Here is a 25,463-nt window from a genome sequence, read left to right as displayed (position 1 = left end):
GTTGTGCTTTCACACTCCTGGTAGCATGAGACGTACTCTACAACCCACACAATTGGCTCAGGTAGTGCAGCTCATCCAGGATGGCACATCAATGCGAGCTGTGGCAAGAAGGTTTGCTGTGTCTGTCTACGTAGTTTCCAGAGGCTGGAGGCACTACCAGGAGACGTGCAGGGGGCAGTAGGAGGGCAACAACCCAGCCACAGGACCGCTCCCTCAGCCTTTGTGCAAGGAGGTCTGGTACCTAAAGGGGATGTCACGGTGGCGGCGACCCGGTCCCTGGCTCTGGGCACCCATGTAAAAGGGGATGTCCTTAAAGGGGTTTTGAATAAAGTTTGTGTTCATGACGTCACCTGTGGTGTTCGGTCAGTGGGGACCAACACTGCTTAAAGGGGTCCTCTGGGGTGATGTTATGGCAGCTAGATGGTATACCTTCTCACAGGTGAAGTAGGTCACCAGGGCTCCTGGTGTGTAGATGAGGATGGTGAGTGGTGCAGTAAAGAAGAGAGGACACAGGTTTGCAGTCTCTTTACCTGGTTTACTGAAGGCTTCAGGCAACCGCAGTCCAGGGCACCAGATCACAGGTACAAGCAGGGTCCGGCCCGCTTGGAAGCAAATTCAGTGTCCCCTTTACCAGGTGGAGTTAAAAGCCTTCCTATTAGCGTGGTGTTGTAGTCCCTTACTGCCTATGGCTTCTGGCAAGTTCCTTAAAGTTCTCTCTGTCCTCCTTAAAGGTGGGACACAAACCTATATGACAGGTGGCTCTAGCCTTTTTAGACGGTCTCTATCACGACCCGGGCTCTATGCGCCACTGTGTCTCCTGGGTATTAGGGCAGACAGATTACGTGTAGTTCAGCTGTGCTGCCAGTTTCTGCTGTAAGTCTTGGAGTCCCTCACAACTTCGGTCTTCCGGCTACCGGTATCTGTGCTTTGCAGGGAGGTAGCCCAATCGCAGCTGTCCTCCCCAGTTGTCACTCGCCTGTGCATCACTCTCCTGCACGCTCGCTACAAATCTGTTCGTCTTTCTGTGTTATCTCTGTCCAGGAGTTGCAGCTCTTTGTCATGGCTGCATGGCCCCTCAGTCCTTTATCTCTCTTTCTGCCAGGAGCTGCAGACTCCTACATCTACTCAGCTATCCTCCTTCCTTACCAACTCCGCCTGAGCTGATGTTCCTTGACAAGTTCCTCTCTGGCCTTCCCCCACTCTCTGACCGACTTTCCCTCCAAACCAAAATATTTAAATAGGGGAGTTCCCCTGAAAACCAGGTTCAGGGCTCCCCCTTCTGGCCTGGAGTGTGAATATATTGTGGGCATTGTGTTTACCTGATAGAAGAGATATTCCCTTGGTTCCAAGCGTGACATCACTCTCCCCGTGAGGAAAGCAATGCCACTATGATGACCAGCACTGCCAGAGCCCTGCAAAATGACCTCCAGCAGGCCACAATTGTGCATGTGTCTGCACAAACGGTTAGAAACCAACTCCATGAGGATGGTCTGAGTGCCCGACATCCACAGATGGGGGTTGTGCTCACAGCCCAACGCTGTGCAGGATGCTTGGCATTTGCCACAGAACACCAGGATTGGCAAATTCACCACTGGCGCCCTGTGCTCTTCACAGATGAAAGCAGGTTCACACTGAGCACATGTGACAGACGTGACAGAGTCTGGAAACGCCGTGGAGAGCGATCTGCTGCCTGCAACATCCTTCTGCATGACCAGTTTGGCAGTGGGTCAGTAATGGTGTGGGGTGGCATTTCTTTGGGGGCCACACAGCCCTCAATGTACTCGCCAGATGTAGCCTGACTGCCATTAGGTACCGAGATGAGATCCTCAGACACCTTGTGAGACCGTACGCCAGTGCGGTTGGCCCTGGGTTCCTCCTAATGCAGGACAATGCCAGACCTCATGTGGCTGTAGTGTGTCAGCAGTTCCTGCAAGATGAAGGCTGGTTCATCCTTTCCCCAGACCTGAATCCGATTGAACACATCTGGGACATCATGTCTCGTACCATCCACCAACGTCACATTGAACCACAGACTGTCCAGGAGTTGGTGGATGCTTTAGTCCAGGTCTGGGAGGAGATCCCTCAGGATCAGGGCCGGACTGGCCATCTGGCAATTCTGGCAAATGCCAGAAGGGCCTGTCTGGTTGTGGACCGCCTGTCTGCTACGTTGTTGGCAGGTGGAGGCCACACACACTACTGAGCATCATTTCCTTGTCTTGAGGCATTTCCATTGTAGTTGGATAAGCCTGTAACTTCATTTTCCACTTTGATTTTGAGCATCATTCCAACTCCAGACCTCCGTGGGATATTAGTTGTGATTTACGTTAATAATTTTTAGGTTTTATTGTTCTCAAAACATTCCACTATGTAATGAATAAAGATTTACAACTGTAATATTTCATCCAGTGATATCTAGGATGTGGGATTTTAGTGTTCTCTTTATTTTTTTGAGCAGTGTATATAGACAATTCAGCACAGGATCGTAAATAATTATTTTTGTAAGTAAAATATTTCCCTTCCTGTTTTTAAACAATTTTTTACATCAGAGAAAGAATCAGCTGCAATCTCCTGCTGTAATGTCTGCATACTTTTTTTTCTTCCCCCAGACCATGTTCCTGCACATTCAGACACGGCCATTACACAGTACACAGCAGGGACACATTTATAAGAATATCTTAGCACAGGAACATTTTATTTATGCACATCCAATTGTGGAGATTATTCTTATTCCAAGATCTGTTGATTAAAATGAACTTTTGTTTGGGACACAACCCCTTTAATAATGGAAGGTACAGTGGGGAAAAAAAAGTATTTAGTCAGCAACCAATTGTGCATGTTCTCCCACTTAAAAGGAATCTGTCACCTCATTTTGCCAGTATAAACTGCGACCACCGCCATTAGGGGCTTAGCTACAGCATTCTGTAATGCTGTAGATAAGCCCCCGATTTATCCTGAAAGATAAGAAAAACAAGTTAGATTATACTCACGCGGGGCGGTCCGGTGCGGTCTGGGTCCGATGGGCGTCGCAGGTCTGGGTCCGGCGCCTACCATCTTCATGCAATGACGTCCTCTTCCTTGCTTCTGTCGTGGCTCCTGTGCAGGTGTAATTCTCTGCCCTGTTGAGGGCAGAGTAAAGTACTGCAGTGCGCAGGTGCCAGGAAAGGTCAGAGAGGCCCAGCGCCTGCGCACTGCAGTACTTTGCTCTGCCCTCAACAGGGCAAATCAGTTCGCCTGCGCAGGAGCCGGAACAGAAGCAAAGAGGATGACGACATCGTATGAAGATGGGAGGTGCCGGACCCGAACTGGGACCGCCCCTGGGTGAGTATAATCCAACTTGTTTTTCTTTTCTTTCAGTTTAAATCGGGGGCTTATCTACAGCATTACAGAATGCATTACAGAATGCTGTAGATAAGCCCCTGATGGCGGTGGCTACAGTTTATATTGGCAAAATGAGGTGACAGATTCCCTTTAAAAAGATGAGAGAGCCTGTAATTGACATCATAGGCAGACCACAACCATGAGAGTCAAAATGAGAAAACAAATCCAGAAAATCATATCTGATTTGGCAAGATTTATTTAGCAAATTATGGTGAAAATAAGTATTTCGTCATTAACAAAAGTTCATCTCAATATTTCGTCATATATCCTTTGTGACAATGACAGAGGTCAAACGTTTTCTGTAAGTCTTCACAAGGTTGGCACACACTGTTGGTGGTATGTTAGCCCATTCCTCCAGGCAGATCTCTAGAGCATTGATGTTTTGGGCCTGTCACTGGGCAACACGGACTTTCAACTCCCTTTAAAGGTTTTCTATAGGGTTGAGATCTGGAGACTGGCTTGGCCACTCCAGGACCTTCATATGCTTCTTAAGAAGCCACTCCTTCATTGCCCTGGCAGTGTGCTTGGGATCATTATCATGCTGAAAGACCTATCCTTGTTTCATCTTCAATACCCTTGCTGATGGAAGGAGGTTTGCACTCAAAATCTCATGATACATGGCCCCATTCATTCTTTCATGTACACGGATCAGTCATCCTGGTCCCTTTGCAGAGAAACAGCCCCAAAGCATGATGTTGCCACCCCCATGCTTCACAGTAGGTATGGTGTTCTTGGAATGCAACTCAGCATTCTGTCTCCTCCAAACATGACAAGTTTTGTCTATACCAAACAGTTCTACTTTGGTTTAATCAGACAATTTGAAATTCTCCTAATACTATTCTGGGTAATCCAAATGTTCTCTAGCAAACTTCAGACGGGCCCGGACATGTACTGGCTTAAGCAGAGGGACACGTCTTTTACTGCAGCATCTGAGTCCCTAGCAGCATAGTGTGTTACTGATGGTAGACTTTGTAAAGGTGGTCCCAGCTCTATGCAGGTCATTCACTAGGTCCCCCCGTGTGGTTCTGGGATTTTTGCTCACCGTTCTTGTGATCATTTTGACCCCATGGGGTGAGATCTTGCGTGGAGCCCCAGATAGAGGGAGATTATCAGTGGTCTTGTATGTCTTCCATTTTCTTATTATTGCTCCCACCGTTGATTTCATCACACCAAGCTGCTTGCCTATTGCAGATTCAGTCTTCCCAGACTGGTGCAGGGCTACAATATTGTTTCTGGTGTCCTTTGACAGCTCTTTGGTCTTCACCATAGTGGAGTTTGGAGTGTGACTGTTTCAGGTTGTGGACAGGTGTGTTTCATACTGATAACAAGTTCAAACAGTTGCCATTACTTCATTTAATGAGTGGAGGACAGAGGAGCCTCTTAAAGAAGTTGTTACAGGTCTGTAAGAGCCAGAAATCTTGCATGTTTGTAGGTGACCAAATACTTATTTTCCACCATAATTTGCCAAATAAATCTTGCCAAATCAGACAAGGTGATTTTCTGGATTTGTTTTCTCATTTTGACTCTCATACTTGTAGTCTACCTATGATGTGGGATAACTTGCACAATTGGTGGCTGACTAAATCCTCTTTTTCCTCACTGTCTGCCCTTTTGTGACCTCACCTGCATGGTCAAATATTTTTTTTCTGGGAAGGGTTATCAAAAAGGTCCTATTAGAAAGTTTGCTATAAGGCTCCATAATTTCTGTGTACACCACTGTTGATGGGTTTGATTGACTTTGTCTGGTGGACTTAACAGCATCTCATCAAGGTTTGCACCACTGCAAGACCCTACTCTCTCCCCTCTGCTCCGGCCACATATACCTCACATTTTTAGTCTCTACAGCAGCAGTAAATCTCCGACCTTCTGATCCCCGTCAACAGTAACGCAACACCCCAGGTGGTAGTATGTGCTCAGCTCCAACCACTGACCACATTTCCGCGAGTAGAAAAGACTGTCTCCTTTATAACACCCATCCCAGGTTCACGTGACTGATGCACCTCTTCTGTGTGATTGTGCCCATATGTGATCGTGGACCTATATAGACACTGTCCGCCTTCCATCATCGCAACTGAGACCATAAGTACCAGTTCTATCTGGAGGACCTTAACCTGTCAAAGTGATGGAGCTTCAGAGGCAGAAGATCCTGTGTTTCTCAGGGTTTCATCGATATAGATGTCACGTATTATTCTCTTCAGAGATGCTCGTTACAAAGCTGTGAGAACAGTCTTAAACGTCTTTCTGCGGTTCCAGGGCATTTGTTAGATGTGCTTGTTTTATGTTGTGGGAGAACATGTAGCCTTGTGTGACCTGCCCTCCGACTGCTGCTCCCAGCTCTGTTGTAGCTCTTGTTAGGAAGATTTAGCATTTTTGCTGCCAATTGTGTTCAGAGAGGTTTGACATTTTAAATGTCCCACAATGTTTGAGAAGGTGTTTTCTGGTTTCAGGTTCTGCTTACTTTGCACACATGTCGTATATGAGCAATGTATAGCTCTGTGTGGTTAACCTTTTGAGGACCCAATTTTAGAGACTCATTTTTAATTTTTTTTTTGCCTCATCAAATTCTGACAATTATAACTTTTTATGATAACATAGCTGAAAAAAAAGGTTTTCTCTGGAACAACAATCACAAATGTCCAATCATTTAATGGATGCTGTTCCTTTAGTTTTTGGTGACTTTTTAGAACAGGATATCGAGGGTGGAAACAGTCTACGATACCCTCTTACGTTAAATGTTGGTCTTGTCCGCCCCCACTAGTAATTTGTATGTTGGTTTTTTTTTGTTCTGCCATGTTGGCGTTGATCTTTGTTGGGTGTGTCACTTCTTTTAGTTTTGCATAATAAACTGATTGTTCTACTTTATTGCCCTTATGTTGTGTAGGTGTCATTTATGGGAACATACTTGGGAAGTGGGGTGTTTGTTATGGTGTGCAGGGAGGACGCCTGACCGTTGGCTCTAGGCTGTGTTTCTTGGTGAACAAGTGGATTATCCTGGAACAATTAGGTATATGTGATGGATGCTGGATGTATGGTGACTATCAGTGCAAAATTACGTCGTGTCTGGACAAAGCCATTGAGACAGAGAGGGTATTTGAGTCTTGGTTTTCACGCCATTAGGAGTCAGTCACAGAAGGAATATCACAGGTAGAAACTACTTGTTCCAAAATAGCCTGGTAACAGAGGGCCAGCCCTCTCAAAGGTTCAGGTTGCTGCCATTTCTACATGGAGAGGAAGAAGTTGCCTCCATGGCTATCCCTGGTGTTGGTAGACCAGCCAAGCATAGGAAGAAGCTGCCACTGACAGACTGGGAAATGTGGTGAAGTACAGGTGTGAGACAAGAGACGAAGAGATCACTGTATGGAAAAAGACTACTTGTGTTCTACAAAGCTTCAAAGTTGGGTGCCATGCCTATGAGGTTGAGACAGGGAACATGACATCTGAGGCCATAAAAAGCTACGAGGAGCCAGTTCTGGTTGGGTCACTCTCCCATATGTGTAGTAGGTACATCAAGTGGGTATCGCCTTGGCTAGATATGTAGAGAAAGCAAAAAAGAAGATTGTGGAGCCAGGGAAATGGTTAGCTAGCTAACCTAGCTAAGCCTGAACATAAGCTCCCACTCTACTGTAGTGCTAAGCCTTGACCAGAGAGGGCGTTTTAACATTTAGTACACTGCTTAAATGTACATTATTAATAGCACTTTTTGGCCGCTAAATGGCTTGTATCTTGCATTTTCACTGCTTTGTATGCTCTGAGATTGAGATTAGTTTTCAGTCATCTCTGACCTAGTGAGGGAAGACTAGCATTTATGATATCTGCATACACAGTACACACATGCATGAGGGATTCCTGCTCTCCTTTCTCTATGTAGTACGTGTTCAGAAAAATCAGCAGCATAGAGGACATTATATAGCTGTATTGAGCAGTGTAGATATGAGTCCAGCTAAGGTGTGTAGTAAAACACTCAAGCCTTCCTCTTATTGGCTGGCAGATTGTATTGCCACGGACGGATGTCATTGGTATGTGCACAATAATACACTTCAACTGGATGTGCTCCCGAGGACTCGCCTCCAGTTGAACTTTGTGCTGGAGTCAGCAGGCCACCAAATGCACGAGCCCCGACCTGCATTGTCGTGACCGCGGTCATTACGCCCCAGTTAAATATTTCCACTAATATAGTATTAGACACCTCAACACCAAATCTAACATGCCAATATTCCTTTAAACGCTTATATTCTCTCTGGAACGAATAGACTTTATGCCTCACACCAGTGGCTGATTCATGAGCTCACTCCTTTTCTCTGTTTTCTCATTTACTATGTTTGAAATTTGGCCATTCTGTTCTGTTTTTGTCTTTTTTTTCTGGTAGTTTTTCCCCCTATCATTTATATTGCATGCTTCTCAGTTTCCTGTGAATGGCGAGGTATGACCATGAGTGTTTCTATGAGATTGAAGATGTATTTTATTCACAGAAATTAGTCATGTATGTTTTGTCTTATATTGTTTAATATAGCAATAAAAGTAACGTTTTATGGGTATTTTATTCCTTATCCAGAGATCTTTTTTTCCAGTGGATAAACAATCCTGTGCACTGTGTATATTGGGGTCCTGCCTATGTAATGTTATTGTCACTTTGCAGGGTAATGTCGGGTCAGTATCAGTCAGTGATGTGGAGGAGACGCTCAAAAATGTCACCTCATCAATAAAGAAGAAAAGCAAAGAAGCTACGACAAGTCCTGACAAATGTTTTCAGACGTGCAGAGAAATGTCATTAATAGTACGAGAGCAAAAATTTGGCATGTGCAGTAAGTACATATTTGGCTTGCCGTGTCCTGCTCTTAGGGTATGTTCACACGTTCCTGATTTCCCTCCTTTTTTTTCAGGACTAAAAACCGCAGCTCTTGGCAGAAAACGCAGGTCCTTTTTTTGGTGCTTTTGGTGCTTTTTTGGTGCTTTTTTGATGCGTTTTTTGATGCGTTTTTTAATGCAGTTTTCTATGCAGAGTCTGTGTGTTTTCTAGGAAGTTTTTTAGGGTTAAAATGGCTGAAAATACCCTACCCCTAACCCTAACCCTACCCCTAACCCTACCACTGCGCATGCGCCCGCCATTTTGCAAGATGGCGGCGCCCAGGGAGAAGACGGCCGGACGGACACCGGGAGGCCGGGTAAGTATAAGGGGGGGAGATTAGGGCACGGGGGGGCGTCGGAGCACGGGGGGTGGCATCGGAGCACGGGGGGGTGGGATTGGGGCACGGGGGGGCAGCCACACTGCAGCGGTTCTGCACCACAAACCGCAGTAAAACCCGCATATATATTTTTCATCTGCGGGTTTTACTGCGGGTTTGACCTCACAATGGAGGTCTATGGGTGCAGAACCGCTGCAGTTCCGCAAAAAGAAGTGACATGGTACTTCTTTTTTACCGCGGCAATTCAGCGCGGCTTTTTTCGCGATTTTCCGCAATGTGGCACAGCAGTTCCTGTTTTCCATAGGGTACATTGTAATGTACCCTGCATGGAAAACAGCTGCGGACCCGCAGCGGGAAAATCGCGGCGATTCCGCATGAAAAAAAAGGATGGTGTGAACATGGTCTTATATCAGCGGTAACCTTACATATTATAACCTTACACAGATGACAGCATGTGAACCAGCAGCTGTGACCGGCGGTGAAAAGGTTACCGCCGGTGTGGCGTCTGCTGATGAGTACTACTCTCATCATCGTATGCAGTGAGAGCAGGTGACTAGAGTATTCACCAGCCGGCGCCTGTCCATAGAAGTAAATATGTCAGTGAGATAATTAGTGTAGAGTTAATAGTGGAGTCGATTTCGACTCGTCTGCAAATCAGAGCTCTACAAATGACGCGTAACAACAAGCCCTATGATTGTATCTTCTTGGGTGTGTTCTCTGAGGGCTCCATGGTCAGGATAAGGGATGGGCAGACCCGTGGGTATTAGGGTCCGTCGGTTTCAGCCAAACATTTAAAAAAAAAGTTCAGTTTGGGTAGCAAAAAAGTACCCAAACTTGATCCCGAACCCCATTCAAATGAATTTCCCATGCTGTTGTGTGTGACAGTGTGAGAAACACCGGCTCTGATCTAACCTTACGTGTTACACGTTACGACGCTGATGAGAGTATTGGCCATCCGGTGCCTGTCCAAAGAAATAATTACGTCGGTGAGATAATTAGTGCAGTGTGTGTGTATTAAAAGTAAACGGTGTTGGGTCCCCTCTATTTTTCATAACCAGCACAGGTAAAGCTGATAGCTGGGAGCTGGTATTCTCAGACTGGGAGTGGCCATGGATATTGGCCCTCCCCAGTCTTAAAATAGCAGCTGGCAGTCGCCCCTGAAAAGTTGCATCCATTAGATGCGCCAATTCTGACACTTTTCCCGGCTCTTCCCACTTTACTCTGCCTCTGTCTTTTTTACCTTTTACTTACTGGGTTAGTAACGGGGGTGTCTGAAAATGAATAATGACACACACACAAAAAAAGTCCTTCAATTGAACAAACACTCCCCCACAATAACCCTCTTTTTCCCATTTATTAACATTAAAATAAAAATAAATAATCAAAATTATACTCACCTGTCCGGCTGATAATCCATAATGCTGATGTCTCACAACAAGCCCCAAGTCAGCTACATCTGGTTGCATTGCTGAGTGGTGAGATCAGTAATGTTACTGCTTAGCAAGGCAGCTAGATCACACTGAGGTTAGTGTGAGAACGCGACTGCCTGTGACCGGCGGTAACCTTAATGACATCACTGCCGGCCATATGCAGGCAAATTCTCACGCTCAGCTCACTGTGCGTTGGTTCCCGGGCTGAGTGGTAACATTTGTCACCACTCAGCAAAGCAACCAGATGTAGAGGGGTTCGGGATCATCATGGGACATCAGCATTATAGAGTATCAACGCAGAGGTGCGTAGAACTTAGATTTTTTTATTTTTACATTAATAAATGGGAATAAGTGGGTGGGGGAGCATTTTGTTCACATAAAGGACTTTTCTCTGTGTGTGTCTTTGTTACTTTTTACTTACTGGGTTAGTAATGGAGATGTCTGATAGACACCTCTCCATTACTAACTCCAGAGCATGATGTCAGCGGACAAAAAAGCAGCTGACATTAATCATTTACTATTTCCTCACTTGCCACCGCACCAGTGCAAGTGGAAGTAGCTGGGCAAAGCGCCATAATTGGCGCATCTAATAGATGGGCCTTTTCTGGGATGGCTGCGGACTGCTGTTTTAGGCTGGAGAGGGCCAATATCCATAGCCCCTTTCCAGTCTAAGAATACCAGCCCTCAGCTGTCTGATTTAGCTTGGCTGGTTATAAAAAATTAAGGGGACCCCACGGTGTGGGGAGCCCTCTATTTTTGATAATTAGCCACGATAAAGCTGACAGCTGGCAGCTGCAGCACGCAACTTTCAGCTTTACCTGCACTGGTTATCAAGAATAGGGGGGACTGCACGTCTTATTTTATTTATTTATTTTTTCAACATAATTTTCTGGCCAATCACAGCCGTACCAACACTTGACATGGCTTTGATGGGGCTGAAAGTGCCCACATAGGAAAAGCTTGTTAATTGGCTTCGCTCCAGCCTTTCAACAAGCTTTGTTGAGGCTGCTGAACCCATACAGTAACGTGGATTTCCGGGAGGAGTCTGTGTTCGGGGTCCCTGCCCATCTATAATAAGGATAATTAGATGCAGAAAACATAATTATTTCCTTTGTTAAAGTGAATTCCAGCTTTGCTTCTAAAAGATCCTGACTTGATAATGGGCCTCAGCCACAACTAGATCCACAAGGTCCAACAGAGTTTATGATGCTATTGAAGGGGATATACACCTCTTCAACATAGCTGCATGGTGGATCATCAACCACATCTCCTCTGTTAAGTGCAGTCTGACCTTGAGCTCCTTTCTATGATGTATATTGTGGGTAGGGTTCTCATTAAGTATATTTTCTGTTAATTATTATATAATTCTCATCTAAGTACTTGGAGTCTTCCTGCTTGTTTCCTCACATACAAATCACAGCTGTAACTTGTGAAACGAAATATTATTTCTCTTCAGAGAATCTTCAAAACTCTCTAATTACTTATGCAAGAAGTACAAAGAAGATGTTGAAGAGCATGATGGAGGAGCACCAAAAATCTCTGGATTTCCTCTTGAATCAGGTGCAAATACTTCTTTCTTACAAATGTTGAGTTGCAATTTCTATACTTGTACATCACTTTAATGCGGTTCGTTAATTAACTATGACCGCTTGCTCTGCCATCTTGGATTTATCCCTTAAATAAGTATACTTTGCTCATTTTGGATATTACAAACAATGCATGCTAAATCAATCATTCTTAAAAGGGTTGTTCGGTCATAAACGACAAGTCTGCAGACTTGTGAATCCTCACATTATGTGCACCGCATGCTGTGAGGGCTCTTTGGCATTGGGAGAGGGGGAGGTCATGTGATTGCAAGTATACAATACTCCTGGTCACATTTCGACTAGACTGTTTCCGGCCTCGCTCAATACAATTGCATAGAGCTAGGCCACGTTCATCTAGTTGGAATGTGGCCGGAAGTGCGCGATGTGAGGATTCACAAGTCTGCAATCACATAGAGAGAATGCAGACTGGTAGTTTAAGACCAGACAACACCTTTATTTACTAGTCTGATGGCTGATATGCTAGCCATACTAAAGGCTATGGACACTTTTGCTAGTTGTAAACTCAATATAAAATATATGCAGCACCCCAGGTGACCGGTTGCTGCAGTGATGTTGTGTTGCTTACCTTTCTGGGAGGGTAATGTCATGCTCAGAGGCAATGGAGTTCTCTTTACCAGGTAAGGCACCCACACAGAATACATTCCAAATCCAGGCCAAGAGGGGGAGCTCAGGACCCGGATTCAGGGGAGCTTCCCTAAATTTTATGTATCCTGACCTGGAGGAGGAGCTAGGCAGTCTAGGAAAGACACAGAAGGAGAAGGAAGTCTGGAACTGAGTGCAGACAGAGAGGCCTGGCAGCTACGAGGGAGCTGCAGCCTCTGGAAGGAGTGAGAGAACCTGAAGGGTTGTTGTATGTGGTGGAGCTACAGAGGAAAGGAGCAGTTTGCATTTGCTACTGAGCTGCCAGGTCGTGTGTTTCCTGTCTCTGAGGGCTGCACTATTGCAGGCCTTCATCTGTGTTCTGTTTGTGTATCCGTGTCCGTTCCTGTCTGTACTCTGGTCTATGTCCGTCCCTGCTCCTTCTTTGTCATTAGTCAGTTCCCACTCAGCTGTGTGTACCTCTGCCTTATCTTTCTGCTCTGTTCGCCACTGTCTGTGGCTCTGCTTCTCTCTACTCAGTTCTACCACAACCTGTGGCTCTGTGTCTCTCAGCTTTTCTCTCAGCTCTGCTCTCTGACCTTGCTCCGCTCTCTGTGGCTTTGCTCTACGGCTCCGCTCCTTGCGGTTCCACCTGGCACCGCTCCTTGCGGTTCTACGTCTTTAGCTCTTGGCTCCGCCTCCAGCGTCTCCGCTCTTGGCTCCGCCTCCAGCGTCTCCGCTCTTGGCTCCGCCTCCAGCGTCTCCGCTCTTGGCTCCGCCTCCAGCGTCTCCGCTCTTGGCTCCGCCTCCAGCGTCCCGCTCTTGGCTCCGCCTCCAGCGTCCCCGCTCTTGGCTCCGCCTCCAGCGTCCCCGCTCTTGGCTCCGCCTCCAGCGTCCCCGCTCTTGGCTCCGCCTCCAGCGTCCCCGCTCTTGGCTCCGCCTCCAGCGTCCCCGCTCTTGGCTCCGCCTCCTGCGGCTCCGTCCTTGGCTCTGCCTTCTCCTTCTCTACTCTCTGCTCTGCCTTCTCCTTCTCTGCTCTCTGCTCTGCCTTCTCCTTCTCTGCTCATAGCTCCACCTTCTACTCGTACTCCGCCTCCTGCGATTCAGCTTTTCTTCCACTCTTGCTCTATCTTAATTCTGCAACTTTCCCTACAGGTCTCTACCTGTTCCTTTATATTCTCCAGTCTGAACAGGTTCTTACCTGTTTCCACACATCCATCTGAATACCAGTTCCTACCAGAGTATCAGTCCTGTCTGCCAGTGCCAGCCGTGCCCGCCTGTCTGCCTGAGTGCCAGCCGCGCCCATCTGCCTGCCTGTATCTCCGTCAAGCCAGTCCGCCCGTCAGGGCCTCTGCCATACCCGTCTGTCAGCCAGTGTCACAGCCGTGCCTGCCTGCCCGTGTCTTGTCCCCGGTGGGATCAGCATCCACAGTCCGACTCCACCCTGGAGTGGTACCTGGTAGCTTCCTATTGCACAAGTCTGACCTCACCATCAGAGGCTCCAGCGAACACCTAGGAAGCTACTTAGTTACGCCCCTTCCAGGGAAGTTCGGTCTGTGGTCCAGTGGGGCCACACCCCCAGGTGCCCGCGCCAACCAGTCTCGGCGCGAGCGTTACAGATTGCTCAGGCCATGGTCCCCGCTGAGTCCCATGAGCCGTTGCTCTCGGAGCAAAATGAACTCTCTTCTAGCCTGTATTGGCCCCCAGAAGGTTTTTATACTCAGTTGAAAGATCTGCCTACACCTACTCCTAGTGGTCCACTCATAATCTCTAGAGAGTTGTATGATTACATTGCCAGTAGAGAAAAACTCCTTCCGCCTAGATACTATGGGGATCCAGAGGAGTGCATGGAGTTCCTGGAGCGTAGTCTGATGTATATCGAAGCTAATCCTTCCGAATTTTCTTCTGATGAGTTCAAAGTAGGATTTATCTTGTCCTATCTAGCAGGAGATGCATTGAATTGGATGAACCCTCTCTGGGAAGCAAGGGATCCAATCCTCTCAGACCTTGGGGCTTTCCTGGAAGCCTTTGTTAAAGCCTTCAAAGCGCCTAAACCTGCTCCTCCTGCAAAGTCTTCCCTCACCAGATCCCAGAGGCGGTCTCGACGAGTTAATCCCCCAAAGAAATCGTCACGTCAGACCAAGTCCGTCCAAGACCCACCTGTTCCTCTACCTGTCCCAGCAGCCACCCAAGCAAAACCCCAGAAGGGTGATAAAAGTGGGCTGGCAAAGCAGCAGCCCAAATCCAGCCGCAAGAAGGGAACGCGGTATCGCTGCGGTTGCAAGGAACATCCAGATGGTCTCTGCCCTGTAGATCTAAAACTCCAAAACCCTGGGCCAGCAGGAGAGGCTGCCCTAGGTGAGAGTACCTACTCTCCATTAAAATCAAAGACTGTGTCTCTGTTTTCCGGGAGCTTTGGTGTGGTAAAGTCGCCAACCATTCGGAGTCGGTGTGTGGTCTCTGTCATACAGCTCCAGAACCCGGTAAGGGCGTTGTCTGAAGTTGGTCAAGCCCTACTCAAGAGCAGTCTAGTCCTGCAAGGACAACTACAGCTCCAAGTTGGAGCCTTATACACGAAGAAGTTTATCTACCGTATGCTGTCTGTTATGCCCATGGGTCATTCTGAGCCTGGAACTCTACCATCCGCTCTGGTCAAGAGTTCCTGCAAAATACTTCGTTTGAATTTACCCAGTCATGAGAGGTGTCTGGTTCCCATGCATCAAGGACAGTCAACTGTGTTGTCTTCTTCTTCAGCTGGTCTGCTAGTCGTCGAGTCAAGGTGTGTTGATGTCACCCAAGATGAGGAAGCGGTGACTATTTCTCCACACGTCTCTTGTGACTATACCAGTAACCTGTTAGTCGTCGAGTCAAGGTGTGCTGATGCTACCAAAGATGGGAAAGCGGTGACAATCTCTCCTCACTACTCTAATGACTATACCTGTAACCTGTTCGTGGAAATACCTCCGCCTCTTGGACGTTTTTTTCTGGATAATTGGCAGAAAATGGTTCCTATGTGGGTGCCTTCATCGTCCATATGGCCGGTTGGTGAAGATTCCAAAACAGAAGTTTTCTCCTCTCAGTTTTTTCCTGATCCGGTGCAGTTATTATTCTCCACCCTCTGCTCCAGTAATTTTTCCTGTGTTCAGTACTCTGGAACATTTCAGCTACCTGAAAGTTCATCTCTGGATATCGGGCAGAAGGTGTATCCTGTGAGTGTTCCTTCGGCTTCCATGTGGCCGGCTCGTGAAAATATCAAGACATCTCTGCTACCTGAAAATTTGTCTCTGGATATCGGGCAGAAGATGTATCCTGTGAGTGTTCCTTCGGCTTCTAAGTGGCCGGCTGTTGAAGATATCAAACCAGTAGCATCCAAGTCCCTGCTTCTTGTCTACCCAGAAGAAATGGTCCAGTCCATTGAGGAGGCTAACCCTATTGGGTACAAAGAGACTTTGCTATCCGAGATTTCTGATGAAGCTAACCCTGTTGGGCACAAAGAGACTTTTGTCTTCTGAGATTCCTGGTGACCCGTTTGCCTTATCCTACTCTAAAGATGTTATGACTTGGACTGTGAGTGGTTTCTTTCTTCTTCTATGGATCATTTTAGCGGGTTTGAAGAAGAGGGGGCGTAAAGGAGGGGGTACTGTAACAACCCTGCCGGCATCACTGCATGGCCTTCCATTCCCCACCTGCCTGTTACATCTACTCACTCACCCAGTGCCATGCCTTATCTTTCTGCTCTGTTCGCCACTGTCTGTGGCTCTGCTTCTCTCTACTCAGTTCTACCACAACCTGTGGCTCTGTCTCTCTCAGCTTTTCTCTCAGCTCTGCTCTCTGACCTTGCTCCGCTCTCTGTGGCTTTGCTCTACGGCTCCGCTCCTTGCGGTTCCACCTGGCACCGCTCCTTCCGGTTCTACGTCTTTAGCTCTTGGCTCCGCCTCCAGCGTCTCCGCTCTTGGCTCCGCCTCCAGCGTCTCCGCTCTTGGCTCCGCCTCCAGCGTCTCCACTCTTGGCTCCGCCTCCAGCGTCCCCGCTCTTGGCTCCGCCTCCAGCGTCCCCGCTCTTGGCTCCGCCTCCAGCGTCCCCGCTCTGGCTCCGCCTCCAGCGTCCCCGCTCTTGGCTCCGCCTCCAGCGTCCCCACTCTTGGCTCCGCCTCCAGCGTCCCCGCTCTTGGCTCCACCTCCAGCATCCCCGCTCTTGGCTCCGCCTCCAGCGTCCCCGCTCTTGGCTCCGTCCTTGGCTCTGCCTTCTCCTTCTCTACTCTCTGCTCTGCCTTCTCCTCTGCTCTCTGCTCTGCCTTCTCCTTCTCTGCTCATAGCTCCACCTTCTACTCGCACTCCGCCTCCTGCGATTCAGCTTTTCTTCCACTCTTGCTTTATCTTAATTCTGCAACTTTCCCTACAGGTCTCTACCTGTTCCTTTATATTCTCCAGTCTGAACAGGTTCTTACCTGTTTCCACACATCCATCTGAATACCAGTTCCTACCAGAGTATCAGTCCTGTTTGCCAGTGCCAGCCGTGCCCGCCTGTCTGCCTGAGTGTCAGCCGCGCCCGTCTGCCTGCCTGTATCTCCGTCAAGCCAGTCCGCCCGTCAGGGCCTCTGCCATACCCGTCTGTCAGCCAGTGTCACAGCCGTGCCTGCCTGCTCGTGTCTTGTCCCCGGTGGGATCAGCATCCACAGTCCGACTCCACCCTGGAGTGGCACCTGGTAGCTTCCTATTGCACAAGTCTGACCTCACCATCAGAGGCTCCAGCGAACACCTAGGAAGCTACTTAGTTACGCCCCTTCCAGGGAAGTTCGGTCTGTGGTCCAGTGGGGCCACACCCCCAGGTGCCCGCGCCAACCAGTCTCGGCGCGAGCGTTACACAGAGCAGAACCGGAGGGCCGAGAACTGTATGTAATTGGCCCACACCAAGCCTGAGGCTACTTTCACACTAATGTTTTTTGCAATACGTCGCAATGCGTCGTTTATGAGAAACCACGCAACCTGCAAAGTTGTTTGCAGGATGCGTTTTTGCCCCATAGATTAACATTAGCGACGCATTGACACACGTTGCAACCGTCGTGCGACGGTTGCGCCGTGTTGTAGCGGACCGCCGGGAGCAAAAAACGTTACATGTAATGTTTTTTGCTGCCGACAGACCGCTTTTTCCGATCACGCATGCGCGGCTGGAACTCCTCCCTCACCTCCCCGCACCTTACAATGGGGCAGCGGATGCGCAGGAAAAATGCATCCGCTGCCTCCGTTGTGCGGCGCATTCACTGCTAGCGTCGGAACCTCGACCCGACGCTAGTGTGAAAGTAGCCTGAGACGCAGCAGCACCTGAGGAGCCCCGGGGCATGTAAAAAGGTTCAAGCTGCCCATCATGCAGGTACCTGTTTCAGGACAGGGGGAATATGGACTCTGCAAAAAGCTTCAGGCAGCAGGGACTTCATATACAGCAAGCGCTAGTTGGAAAGGCTCACGGACCTCTACTGTAACAAGGGAACCCTCCATTGCCTCTGGGCCGGCCGGGCCATGCTATCATCCGTGCCTGGTACCCTGGACTGTGGCCTGCTAACTACAGTAAACAAGGTAAAGACTTACAACTTGTGTCTTTAATCATTGCCTGGCGTACATCATCATCACCAAACACTTCAGGACCTCTGGGGACCCCGCTTCACTTGTGGGAAGTGTACCATCAGTGCTGCAATAAAATCCCCCAGAGGACCTCTTTAACGCAGCGTCGGTCCCACTATTGACCGAACACCACAGGTGGCGTCACAACAGACGTATAAACATTTTTCCCTTAAAAGACCTCCCCCCTTTTATTGGATGTCCAGGGCCACGGACCGTGTCGCAGCCACCGTGACATCCCCTTTAAGACCAAGTACCCCACTGACTTAACGGGGCACTCCATATAGGCAGGATGTAAGGTCTGTGCATCTAGGATAATGCTGGCTTCACTAGCTCTCATGTACTAACACAGCTTCATTCCAGAAAGGCTGTACTGGGGGCCCACGGCACGTAAAGGGAGGCCGCCATGACGGGGTTACGTGGGACCTGGGGAGCTGGAGCAGTTAGAAGGGATACGGTGGTAAGGGGTTAACTGGGAACTTGAGGGGTGGCTTTAGGGGCATTTTTTGAAAATAAGGGGTGGAACTAGGGGACTGTGGGGAGGGGGCACATAAAAAGGGGCACGCTCCTCACGCAGGCATCCATTTTAGGTGCCTGCGTGACAAGTGAGGAATCTCTGTCACACTTACCAGAATGGACGTTCAAGCGATCCTCCAGCGTCTCCGGACGGCAGCCAGCTCCCAGGGGACAGATTGGCTGAATGCATCCGTTAACAGCCTTCTCCAGGGGACATCGGGAGCACCATCGCAGGCACCGCAGGACGGGCGCCGGCCGCGGAGGACTAGGCCTCCGGCGCGCCTAAGCCCGGACATCATCCCCAGGGCCCGGCGCCGAAATAGGAGCCCCTCTGCGGACCCTCCGGTAAGCAGCGCTGTTCCCTCCACCTCACAGCGCGGCGCCGGGAGGAATCCTCCAGTGCGGCGGGGCCTACAACGGGGGGTGGATCCTTCCTCCCCTCCTTCAGTGTCCCGGCGACGTGGGGCGGCAGGAGCAGGAGCCGGTACGGCGGCCGCCAGCATGCCCGCTGGCGCCGCTCAGCGTGGGAGGCAGCGACAGCCGAGGAGACGGGGGTCAGGTGCGGTGGCCCCTCAGCGCCGAGGATTATGCGGGCGGCAGTCGGCTGGCCCTGGCATCAGCGTGCGGCCTTCTGCAGTGCACAGCTCTGGAGTCTTCAACGCAGCAGCGCCCTCTGCTGGTGGTGGCCTGGATATTGCAAGTTCTGCGCCCTCTGCTGGTGTTGGCCGGGATTTTCCTGCAGCTGCGCCCTCTGCTGGTGATGGCCGGGATTTTCCTGGATCTGCGCCCTCTGCTGGTGATGGCCGGAACTTTCCTGGATCTGCGTCCTCTGCTGGTGGTGGCGGAAATTTTCCGGATTCCGGCAGGCGACATTCCGTCGCTTCGGTACGCAGTGCCGGGGACGTATCCGTGGCAAGGAGCCGCACATCTTCCATCGGGCGGCAGGATGCTGGCTCGGCCTTTTCCCTTTCCGCAGCACCAGGGCAGTCGACGGCATCACCGAGTCGCCAGGACACGGATACAGCCGCCAGGAGTTCGGCGGGCAACATCGCGGATCAAGCCGGTCGGGATGCAGGACACCTTCGGCTGGGAGCTGGATCTTCGGCTGCTGGGCTCACAGCACCCAGGCAGCTAGGTGAGAACATTTTCCCTATCTTTAATTTGCCAGGCATAGTTTCCCCTGAAGCTAGGAATAGTGACATTACTTCGGGAGTTGCTAGCGGGGGTATGGGTTTAATCCTTAGAGGTTTAGGGGAGCTAGCGGGCTTGTGGGGGTCCGGTCTTAGCAGGGGGTCTTTGCCATCAGCTGCTTGGTTGGGAAATACGGGGTCGTTTGAGGGGTCTAGACAGTTGTCTGAAGTTACGGGTACATCCAGCAGTGCGGGTCCTGCGGCAGACACGGGGAGCTCATCAAGGGAGAAGGACGGAACAGCACCAGGGTCTGGGTCAGGAATTGATGCACCAGGTGAGGGAGCTTTGCAGGATAAGGAAAAGGAGGATGTACCGCAACTAGACGATGCGGCTAGGGGGGAGGTCTATGTCTGCTTCGAGGGCCCGTTAGGGGCACATTTAAAACAAGAGGTTAGGGAAAAAATCTGGAAAGGGGAGTACATAGAAATATTTTCTCTTTTACCCCTAGAGAGATTTAATTTGGATAGACCTAGAAGGGAGGACTCTAAAAAAGAAGATGAGGAGAAACGGAGATATAGGCTGATTCCCAGATCATTTTCAAATTGGCTGCAAGCTTTCGCTATTATGGCTAGCGTAATCGGGGAGAAGGCCCCGGAAAATTGCTCGGCATTATTTTGTTACTTAGATGCCATAGGGGAGGCTTACAGGACCTATGGGGGACAGGGTTGGTTACGCTATGACGAACAGTTTCGTCAGCGTAAGGCTTTTAGGCCAAGTATCAGGTGGGATCACAAGGACATAGCGTTGTGGATGAGAGTTATGGTCCCGTCCCGTTTAGGTCAGACTAGCCAGCCTTTTCACGGGGGCGCCGGGAGTTCAGGGCAGTCAGGACACTCGGCGGCTTTGCAGAAGGGACTGTGTTTCGCCTTCAATGATGGCATATGCAGATTCGGGAGCAAGTGTAAATATAGGCACGAGTGTTCAACCTGCGGGGGGGTGCATAGCGCTTCAAAATGTTTCAGGGGTAACAGGCAAAAAGTTGGAGATTCAGCTGACAAAAGGGGTGACTCCGGTGCAGTGGGTCGTGATGGAGGCCTTTCTAAGTAGATACCCTGATAGGTCAGCTGCAGTTTTATTGCGCGACGGTTTTAAGGAGGGTTTCAAAATCCCTTATGTTGAGCAGGATGTTAGTTTAAAAAGAAAAAATTTGAAATCGGCGTTACAATTCCCGGAGGTCGTGTCGGAGAAGTTGAATAAGGAAGTTGCTCTGGGAAGAATGGCAGGCCCGTTTGTCGCCCCTCCGATTGCAAATCTGAGGGTGTCACCTCTTGGCGTGGTCCCTAAGAAAGAACCTAATAAATTTAGGTTAATCCATCACCTGTCATTTCCGAAGGGATCTTCGGTTAATGATGGTATTGATCCCGAGTTGAGTTCGGTGTCGTACTTATCATTCGATTCAGCGATGGAGTGGGTTAGAGCATGTGGAAAGGGGGCTAAGCTGGCTAAGACCGACATCGAAGCGGCCTTTCGTTTGTTGCCAGTTCATCCTGACAGTTTGCATTTATTGGGTTGTTTTTGGGATGGCGGCTTCTTTGTTGATCGTTGTCTTCCCATGGGTTGCTCGATTTCATGTGCTTACTTTGAGGCCTTCAGCACGTTCCTAGAATGGGTGGTGAAAGATGTGTCTGGGATACGCTCATGTTCGCACTATCTGGATGACTTTCTGTTTATAGGGCCAGCGGAATCAGCAGATTGTTCGATTTTGTTGCATACAATGGAGAGTGTGACAAAAAACTTCGGGGTGCCTTTGGCGGAGGATAAAACAGTTGGTCCGGTGACAGTGTTGAGCTTCCTAGGCATTGAAATCGACACGGTAGCAATGGAATGTAGGCTACCTGCAGACAAGGTTACCGCGTTGCGCCAAGATGTGGTTAATACGATTGGTTTGAAGAAGATAAATTTGCGCAGTTTGCAATCGTTGTTAGGGAAACTGAACTTTGCATGTAGGATCATGCCGATGGGTCGAGCGTTCTGCCGCCGCCTATCCTTGGCAACAGTAGGGGTAAAGTCCCCTTTGCATTTCATCAGGATAAAGAAAGAGTTTCGGGACGATTTGAAGATGTGGGCGGATTTTCTGGACGAGTACAATGGCAGATCTCTGTGGATTCAGCCGGTGGCAGATGCTACCTCCTTGGGCATTTTGGTGCATGTCGTTGAAATGAGTGGCTTTGGTCTTTTCTTTCATGGTAGCTGGTCAGCAGCGGCTTGGCCGGAAGAATGGAAGGAGGAGGGGTTAACAAACAACCGGCTACTGTTGCATTTGTTCCCCAGGGTAGTTGCGTTGGCCCTGTGGGGTGACAAATTGAGGAATTTGAAGATTTCTTTTCATTGTGAGCATGTTGGAACGGTGACGGCGGTAAACTCTTTGTCAGCGGCTACGCCTGCAGTAGTGAAGGTCTTGCAGCACTTGGTTTTCCTGGGTCTTAAGTTTAACTTATGGATTGTATCTGAAGTTAGCTTGTCAGCGCCTGATCCAATAGTTGTTGCTCTTTCTCAATTTCAGTGGCAGCTTTTCCGGGATTTGGCACCACAGGCGGAGAGCGCGGGCCGGGATTGTCCAGTGGAGTTGTGGAACCTGCCGCGAGGGCCGTAACAGAGTTATTTACCAAATCGCTCGCGGATTCATCTTGGTCTCATTATAATCAGGCTTGGAGCTTGTGGGAATCCTGGATGTCAAGTATGGACCAGGATATGGAGGAGGAGTATGGTTTGTTGTTGTTCTTAGGTCATCATTGGGAGGCAGGTTGGTCTGTGACACGTTTGAATAAGTTTCTGGCGGGGCTAGCCTTCAACCTTAAATGGAGGGGGGGTAAGGATATAACGAAATCCTTCTTGGTTCGGCAAGTTGTTCGGGGTTGGAAGAAAGGCTGGAAGGCTTCGGACGGTCGCCGACCCGTATCTTATGAGGTGCTCTCAGCCATTGAGCGGAAGTTGCAAGAGGTGTGTTTTTCCGAATGGGAAGTGGTTCTGTTCTGTGCAGCCTTTTCTTTGGCCTTCTTTGGGGCATTTCGGTTAGGTGAGTTGGTTAGCCCGTCCGTTAGTAAAAAAGGTATTTTGTTAAGAGAAAACGTGGATGTCGAAGGGAATAAGGTGGTAGTGTTTATTAAGGCTTCCAAAACGGACGTGTATGGGAAAGGGTGCAAAGTGGTGTTGTTCAATGTTGAAGGATCCCCGGTGTGCCCGGTGGCATCCGTGAAGAAGTACATGGCAAAGGGCGGGGTGTTAGACGAGCCATTCTTGGTGCACGAAAATGGGTCTTTCTTGTCCCGTTTTCAGTTTATTTCTGTTTTTAGGAAATGTTTGGCGGCAGCGGGCTTACCTGCAACACAATATAGTGGTCACTCCTTCAGGATCGGGGCAGCGACTGAGGCCGCTAGGTGGGGCCTTGGTGAGGATGTGGTTCGGAGAATTGGGAGGTGGGAATCTTCAAGATTCCAGTCGTATGTTCGCCCAAACCTATTGTGAGTTAGAAGCTGTGTTAAGTTAATTGTTTGTTGCCTTTCTTTCTGTGTTGCAGGGCCTGATCCGATGCTCGTCTGGATCATGGGGCATTCGTATGTTGTATGGGCTGCGTTGCGTGCTGCGGTTCGTCCGGACGGTCGTCAGTTGGGCCTTTCTCGAGAGACAGTGACTTTACGATGGATCGGTAAAAGGGGGATGGTGTGGAAGGAATGGTTACCTGAATTTCATCGTTTTGTTAGACTGGATAGAGTGCCGGAGATCGTGGTGATACATTTAGGGGGGAATGATTTGGCTAAACGGTCTTGTAGGGAGCTGATTAAGGATATCAAATTCGATATCCTGAGGTTCTGGGTCATGTTTCCAAAAGTGTTGTTGGTGTGGTCCGACATCATTCCCCGTAAAAGATGGAGAGGTGCTAGATCACACGAGGGGGTGAACAGGGCCCGGATTAAAATAAACAGAGCCATATCTCGGTTTATGGTGAGGAATGGCGCGTTGGCCGTGAGACATGTGGACTTGGAATCGGGTCAAGGAGCTTACTGGAGAGCTGATGGCGTGCACCTGAACGCGGTGGGTAATGATATGTGGTGTTTGGCTATCCGTAGTGGCATTGAATTAAGCTTGAAGGTGTGGAGGGACATGAATGGCTAAGGTGTCAGGCCATTCGTGTTCGTGGCGGGGGTGGAGGTCCTCGAAGTCGGTGGAAATGGTAAATCGTGGTTCAATGGGGTGGGGATCTTGAGAGGTCCTGGACACCCCATGAGAGAATTTAACAAGGCGCGGTACGGTTATTCCGCGTGAGGTGGATTTATGGACCCCTGGCATGGGGGTGGGTTCGGTGGACCAGGATTGGTTGTTATCTATCCCTGAGCTGGTGCTTTACGGCTGGGGGTAAGACTCATCCTGGGCTGAACATTGTGGAGTTTTTGGGATACTGAGTTTTTTATAACTTTGGGGCTTCGAGGACCGCCCCTCCTATTCTGGGTTGTCATAAAAGTTCTGTTATCTTTTATTTAATAAAATGGCTGCTGTGGCCAATTAAATCCAACATATGTCTCCGTCTGCTGTTTTGAGTACGTTAGAAGTTTATTCTTTAGATTGTTAAGAGATCTGTTTAAGGGGGTTGGGGTAATTTTTTCCAGGTCACGGAACTCAGGTATACCCTATGTCAAGAAAGGCCGTACTGGGGGCCCACGGCACGTAAAGGGAGGCCGCCATGACGGGGTTACGTGGGACCTGGGGAGCTGGAGCAGTTAGAAGGGATACGGTGGTAAGGGGTTAACTGGGAACTTGAGGGGTGGCTTTAGGGGCATTTTTTGAAAATAAGGGGTGGAACTAGGGGACTGTGGGGAGGGGGCACATAAAAAGGGGCACGCTCCTCACGCAGGCATCCATTTTAGGTGCCTGCGTGACAAGTGAGGAATCTCCCGCCCACCCTCCCTTTTTTGGTTAGGGTAATGGGGGGGGTGAAGTCGGCATATGTGGGCTTTTGGAGTATTGTTTTAAGAGGCGTCTAAATGTATTTATTTTGTTATGTGAATGCTGTCAGGGTATTGTCACGGCAGTTGGCGGGGGTGGAGGTCCTCGAAGTCGGTGGAAATGGTAAATCGTGGTTCAATGGGGTGGGGATCTTGAGAGGTCCTGGACACCCCATGAGAGAATTTAACAAGGCGCGGTACGGTTATTCCGCGTGAGGTGGATTTATGGACCCCTGGCATGGGGGTGGGTTCGGTGGACCAGGATTGGTTGTTATCTATCCCTGAGCTGGTGCTTTACGGCTGGGGGTAAGACTCATCCTGGGCTGAACATTGTGGAGTTTTTGGGATACTGAGTTTTTTATAACTTTGGGGCTTCGAGGACCGCCCCTCCTATTCTGGGTTGTCATAAAAGTTCTGTTATCTTTTATTTAATAAAATGGCTGCTGTGGCCAATTAAATCCAACATATGTCTCCGTCTGCTGTTTTGAGTACGTTAGAAGTTTATTCTTTAGATTGTTAAGAGATCTGTTTAAGGGGGTTGGGGTAATTTTTTCCAGGTCACGGAACTCACGTATACCCTATGTCATGGACTGCTGTCTTCTTTACAGTCCACAAATAATCTCCTCTCCATTGTGCAGACAGACTGATGCTAAGATGTTTGTGTATTTCTCCCATACAGATTCTGCTGTCGTTCCTCTTTTCTCCGCACACTATACAGCCTGTGTGAGTCCTCACCTCCCCAGCAGACTGCCACTGTATACTTTCCTCACTATCCTTTCTCTGATACAGTACGACCTGCATGATCTGTCTTCCTGAAGCCGTGGGTGCTTGCCTCTCTCTTGTCACTCCGATCTGCCATTTACATACTTATCAATATGACATTACTGTTGTTAGAGTCAGCAGAACAGCCAGCTATGTAAAGGCGTTGCACATTCTTACAACAGCAAAGTGGTAGGAGTTGTTTTTTAAAAAAGTTGCCTTTAAGGCTACTTTCACATTAGCGTTGCGCCGCCGTGCGTTGGCG

General features: G+C 49.1%; 1 protein-coding gene across 1 annotated transcript in view; it reads left to right on the top strand.

Annotated features, from left to right (window-relative positions):
• The window catches only part of ANGPTL5 (angiopoietin like 5), a 62,103-nt gene that overhangs the window by 9,976 nt on the left and 26,664 nt on the right, over nucleotides 1-25,463 (top strand). The window contains exons 2-3 of the mRNA XM_069759917.1: nucleotides 8,015-8,180; nucleotides 11,448-11,551. Coding sequence (XP_069616018.1) covers nucleotides 8,015-8,180; nucleotides 11,448-11,551 — 270 coding nt within the window. The remainder of the gene's footprint in view (nucleotides 1-8,014; nucleotides 8,181-11,447; nucleotides 11,552-25,463) is intronic.

This window comes from Ranitomeya imitator, chromosome 3, assembly GCF_032444005.1.
Source record: "Ranitomeya imitator isolate aRanImi1 chromosome 3, aRanImi1.pri, whole genome shotgun sequence".
Classification (NCBI taxonomy): Eukaryota; Metazoa; Chordata; class Amphibia; order Anura; family Dendrobatidae; genus Ranitomeya; species Ranitomeya imitator.
The sequence above is the reverse complement of the archived record's forward strand: the minus strand, read 5'-3'. Positions and strand labels throughout refer to the sequence as shown.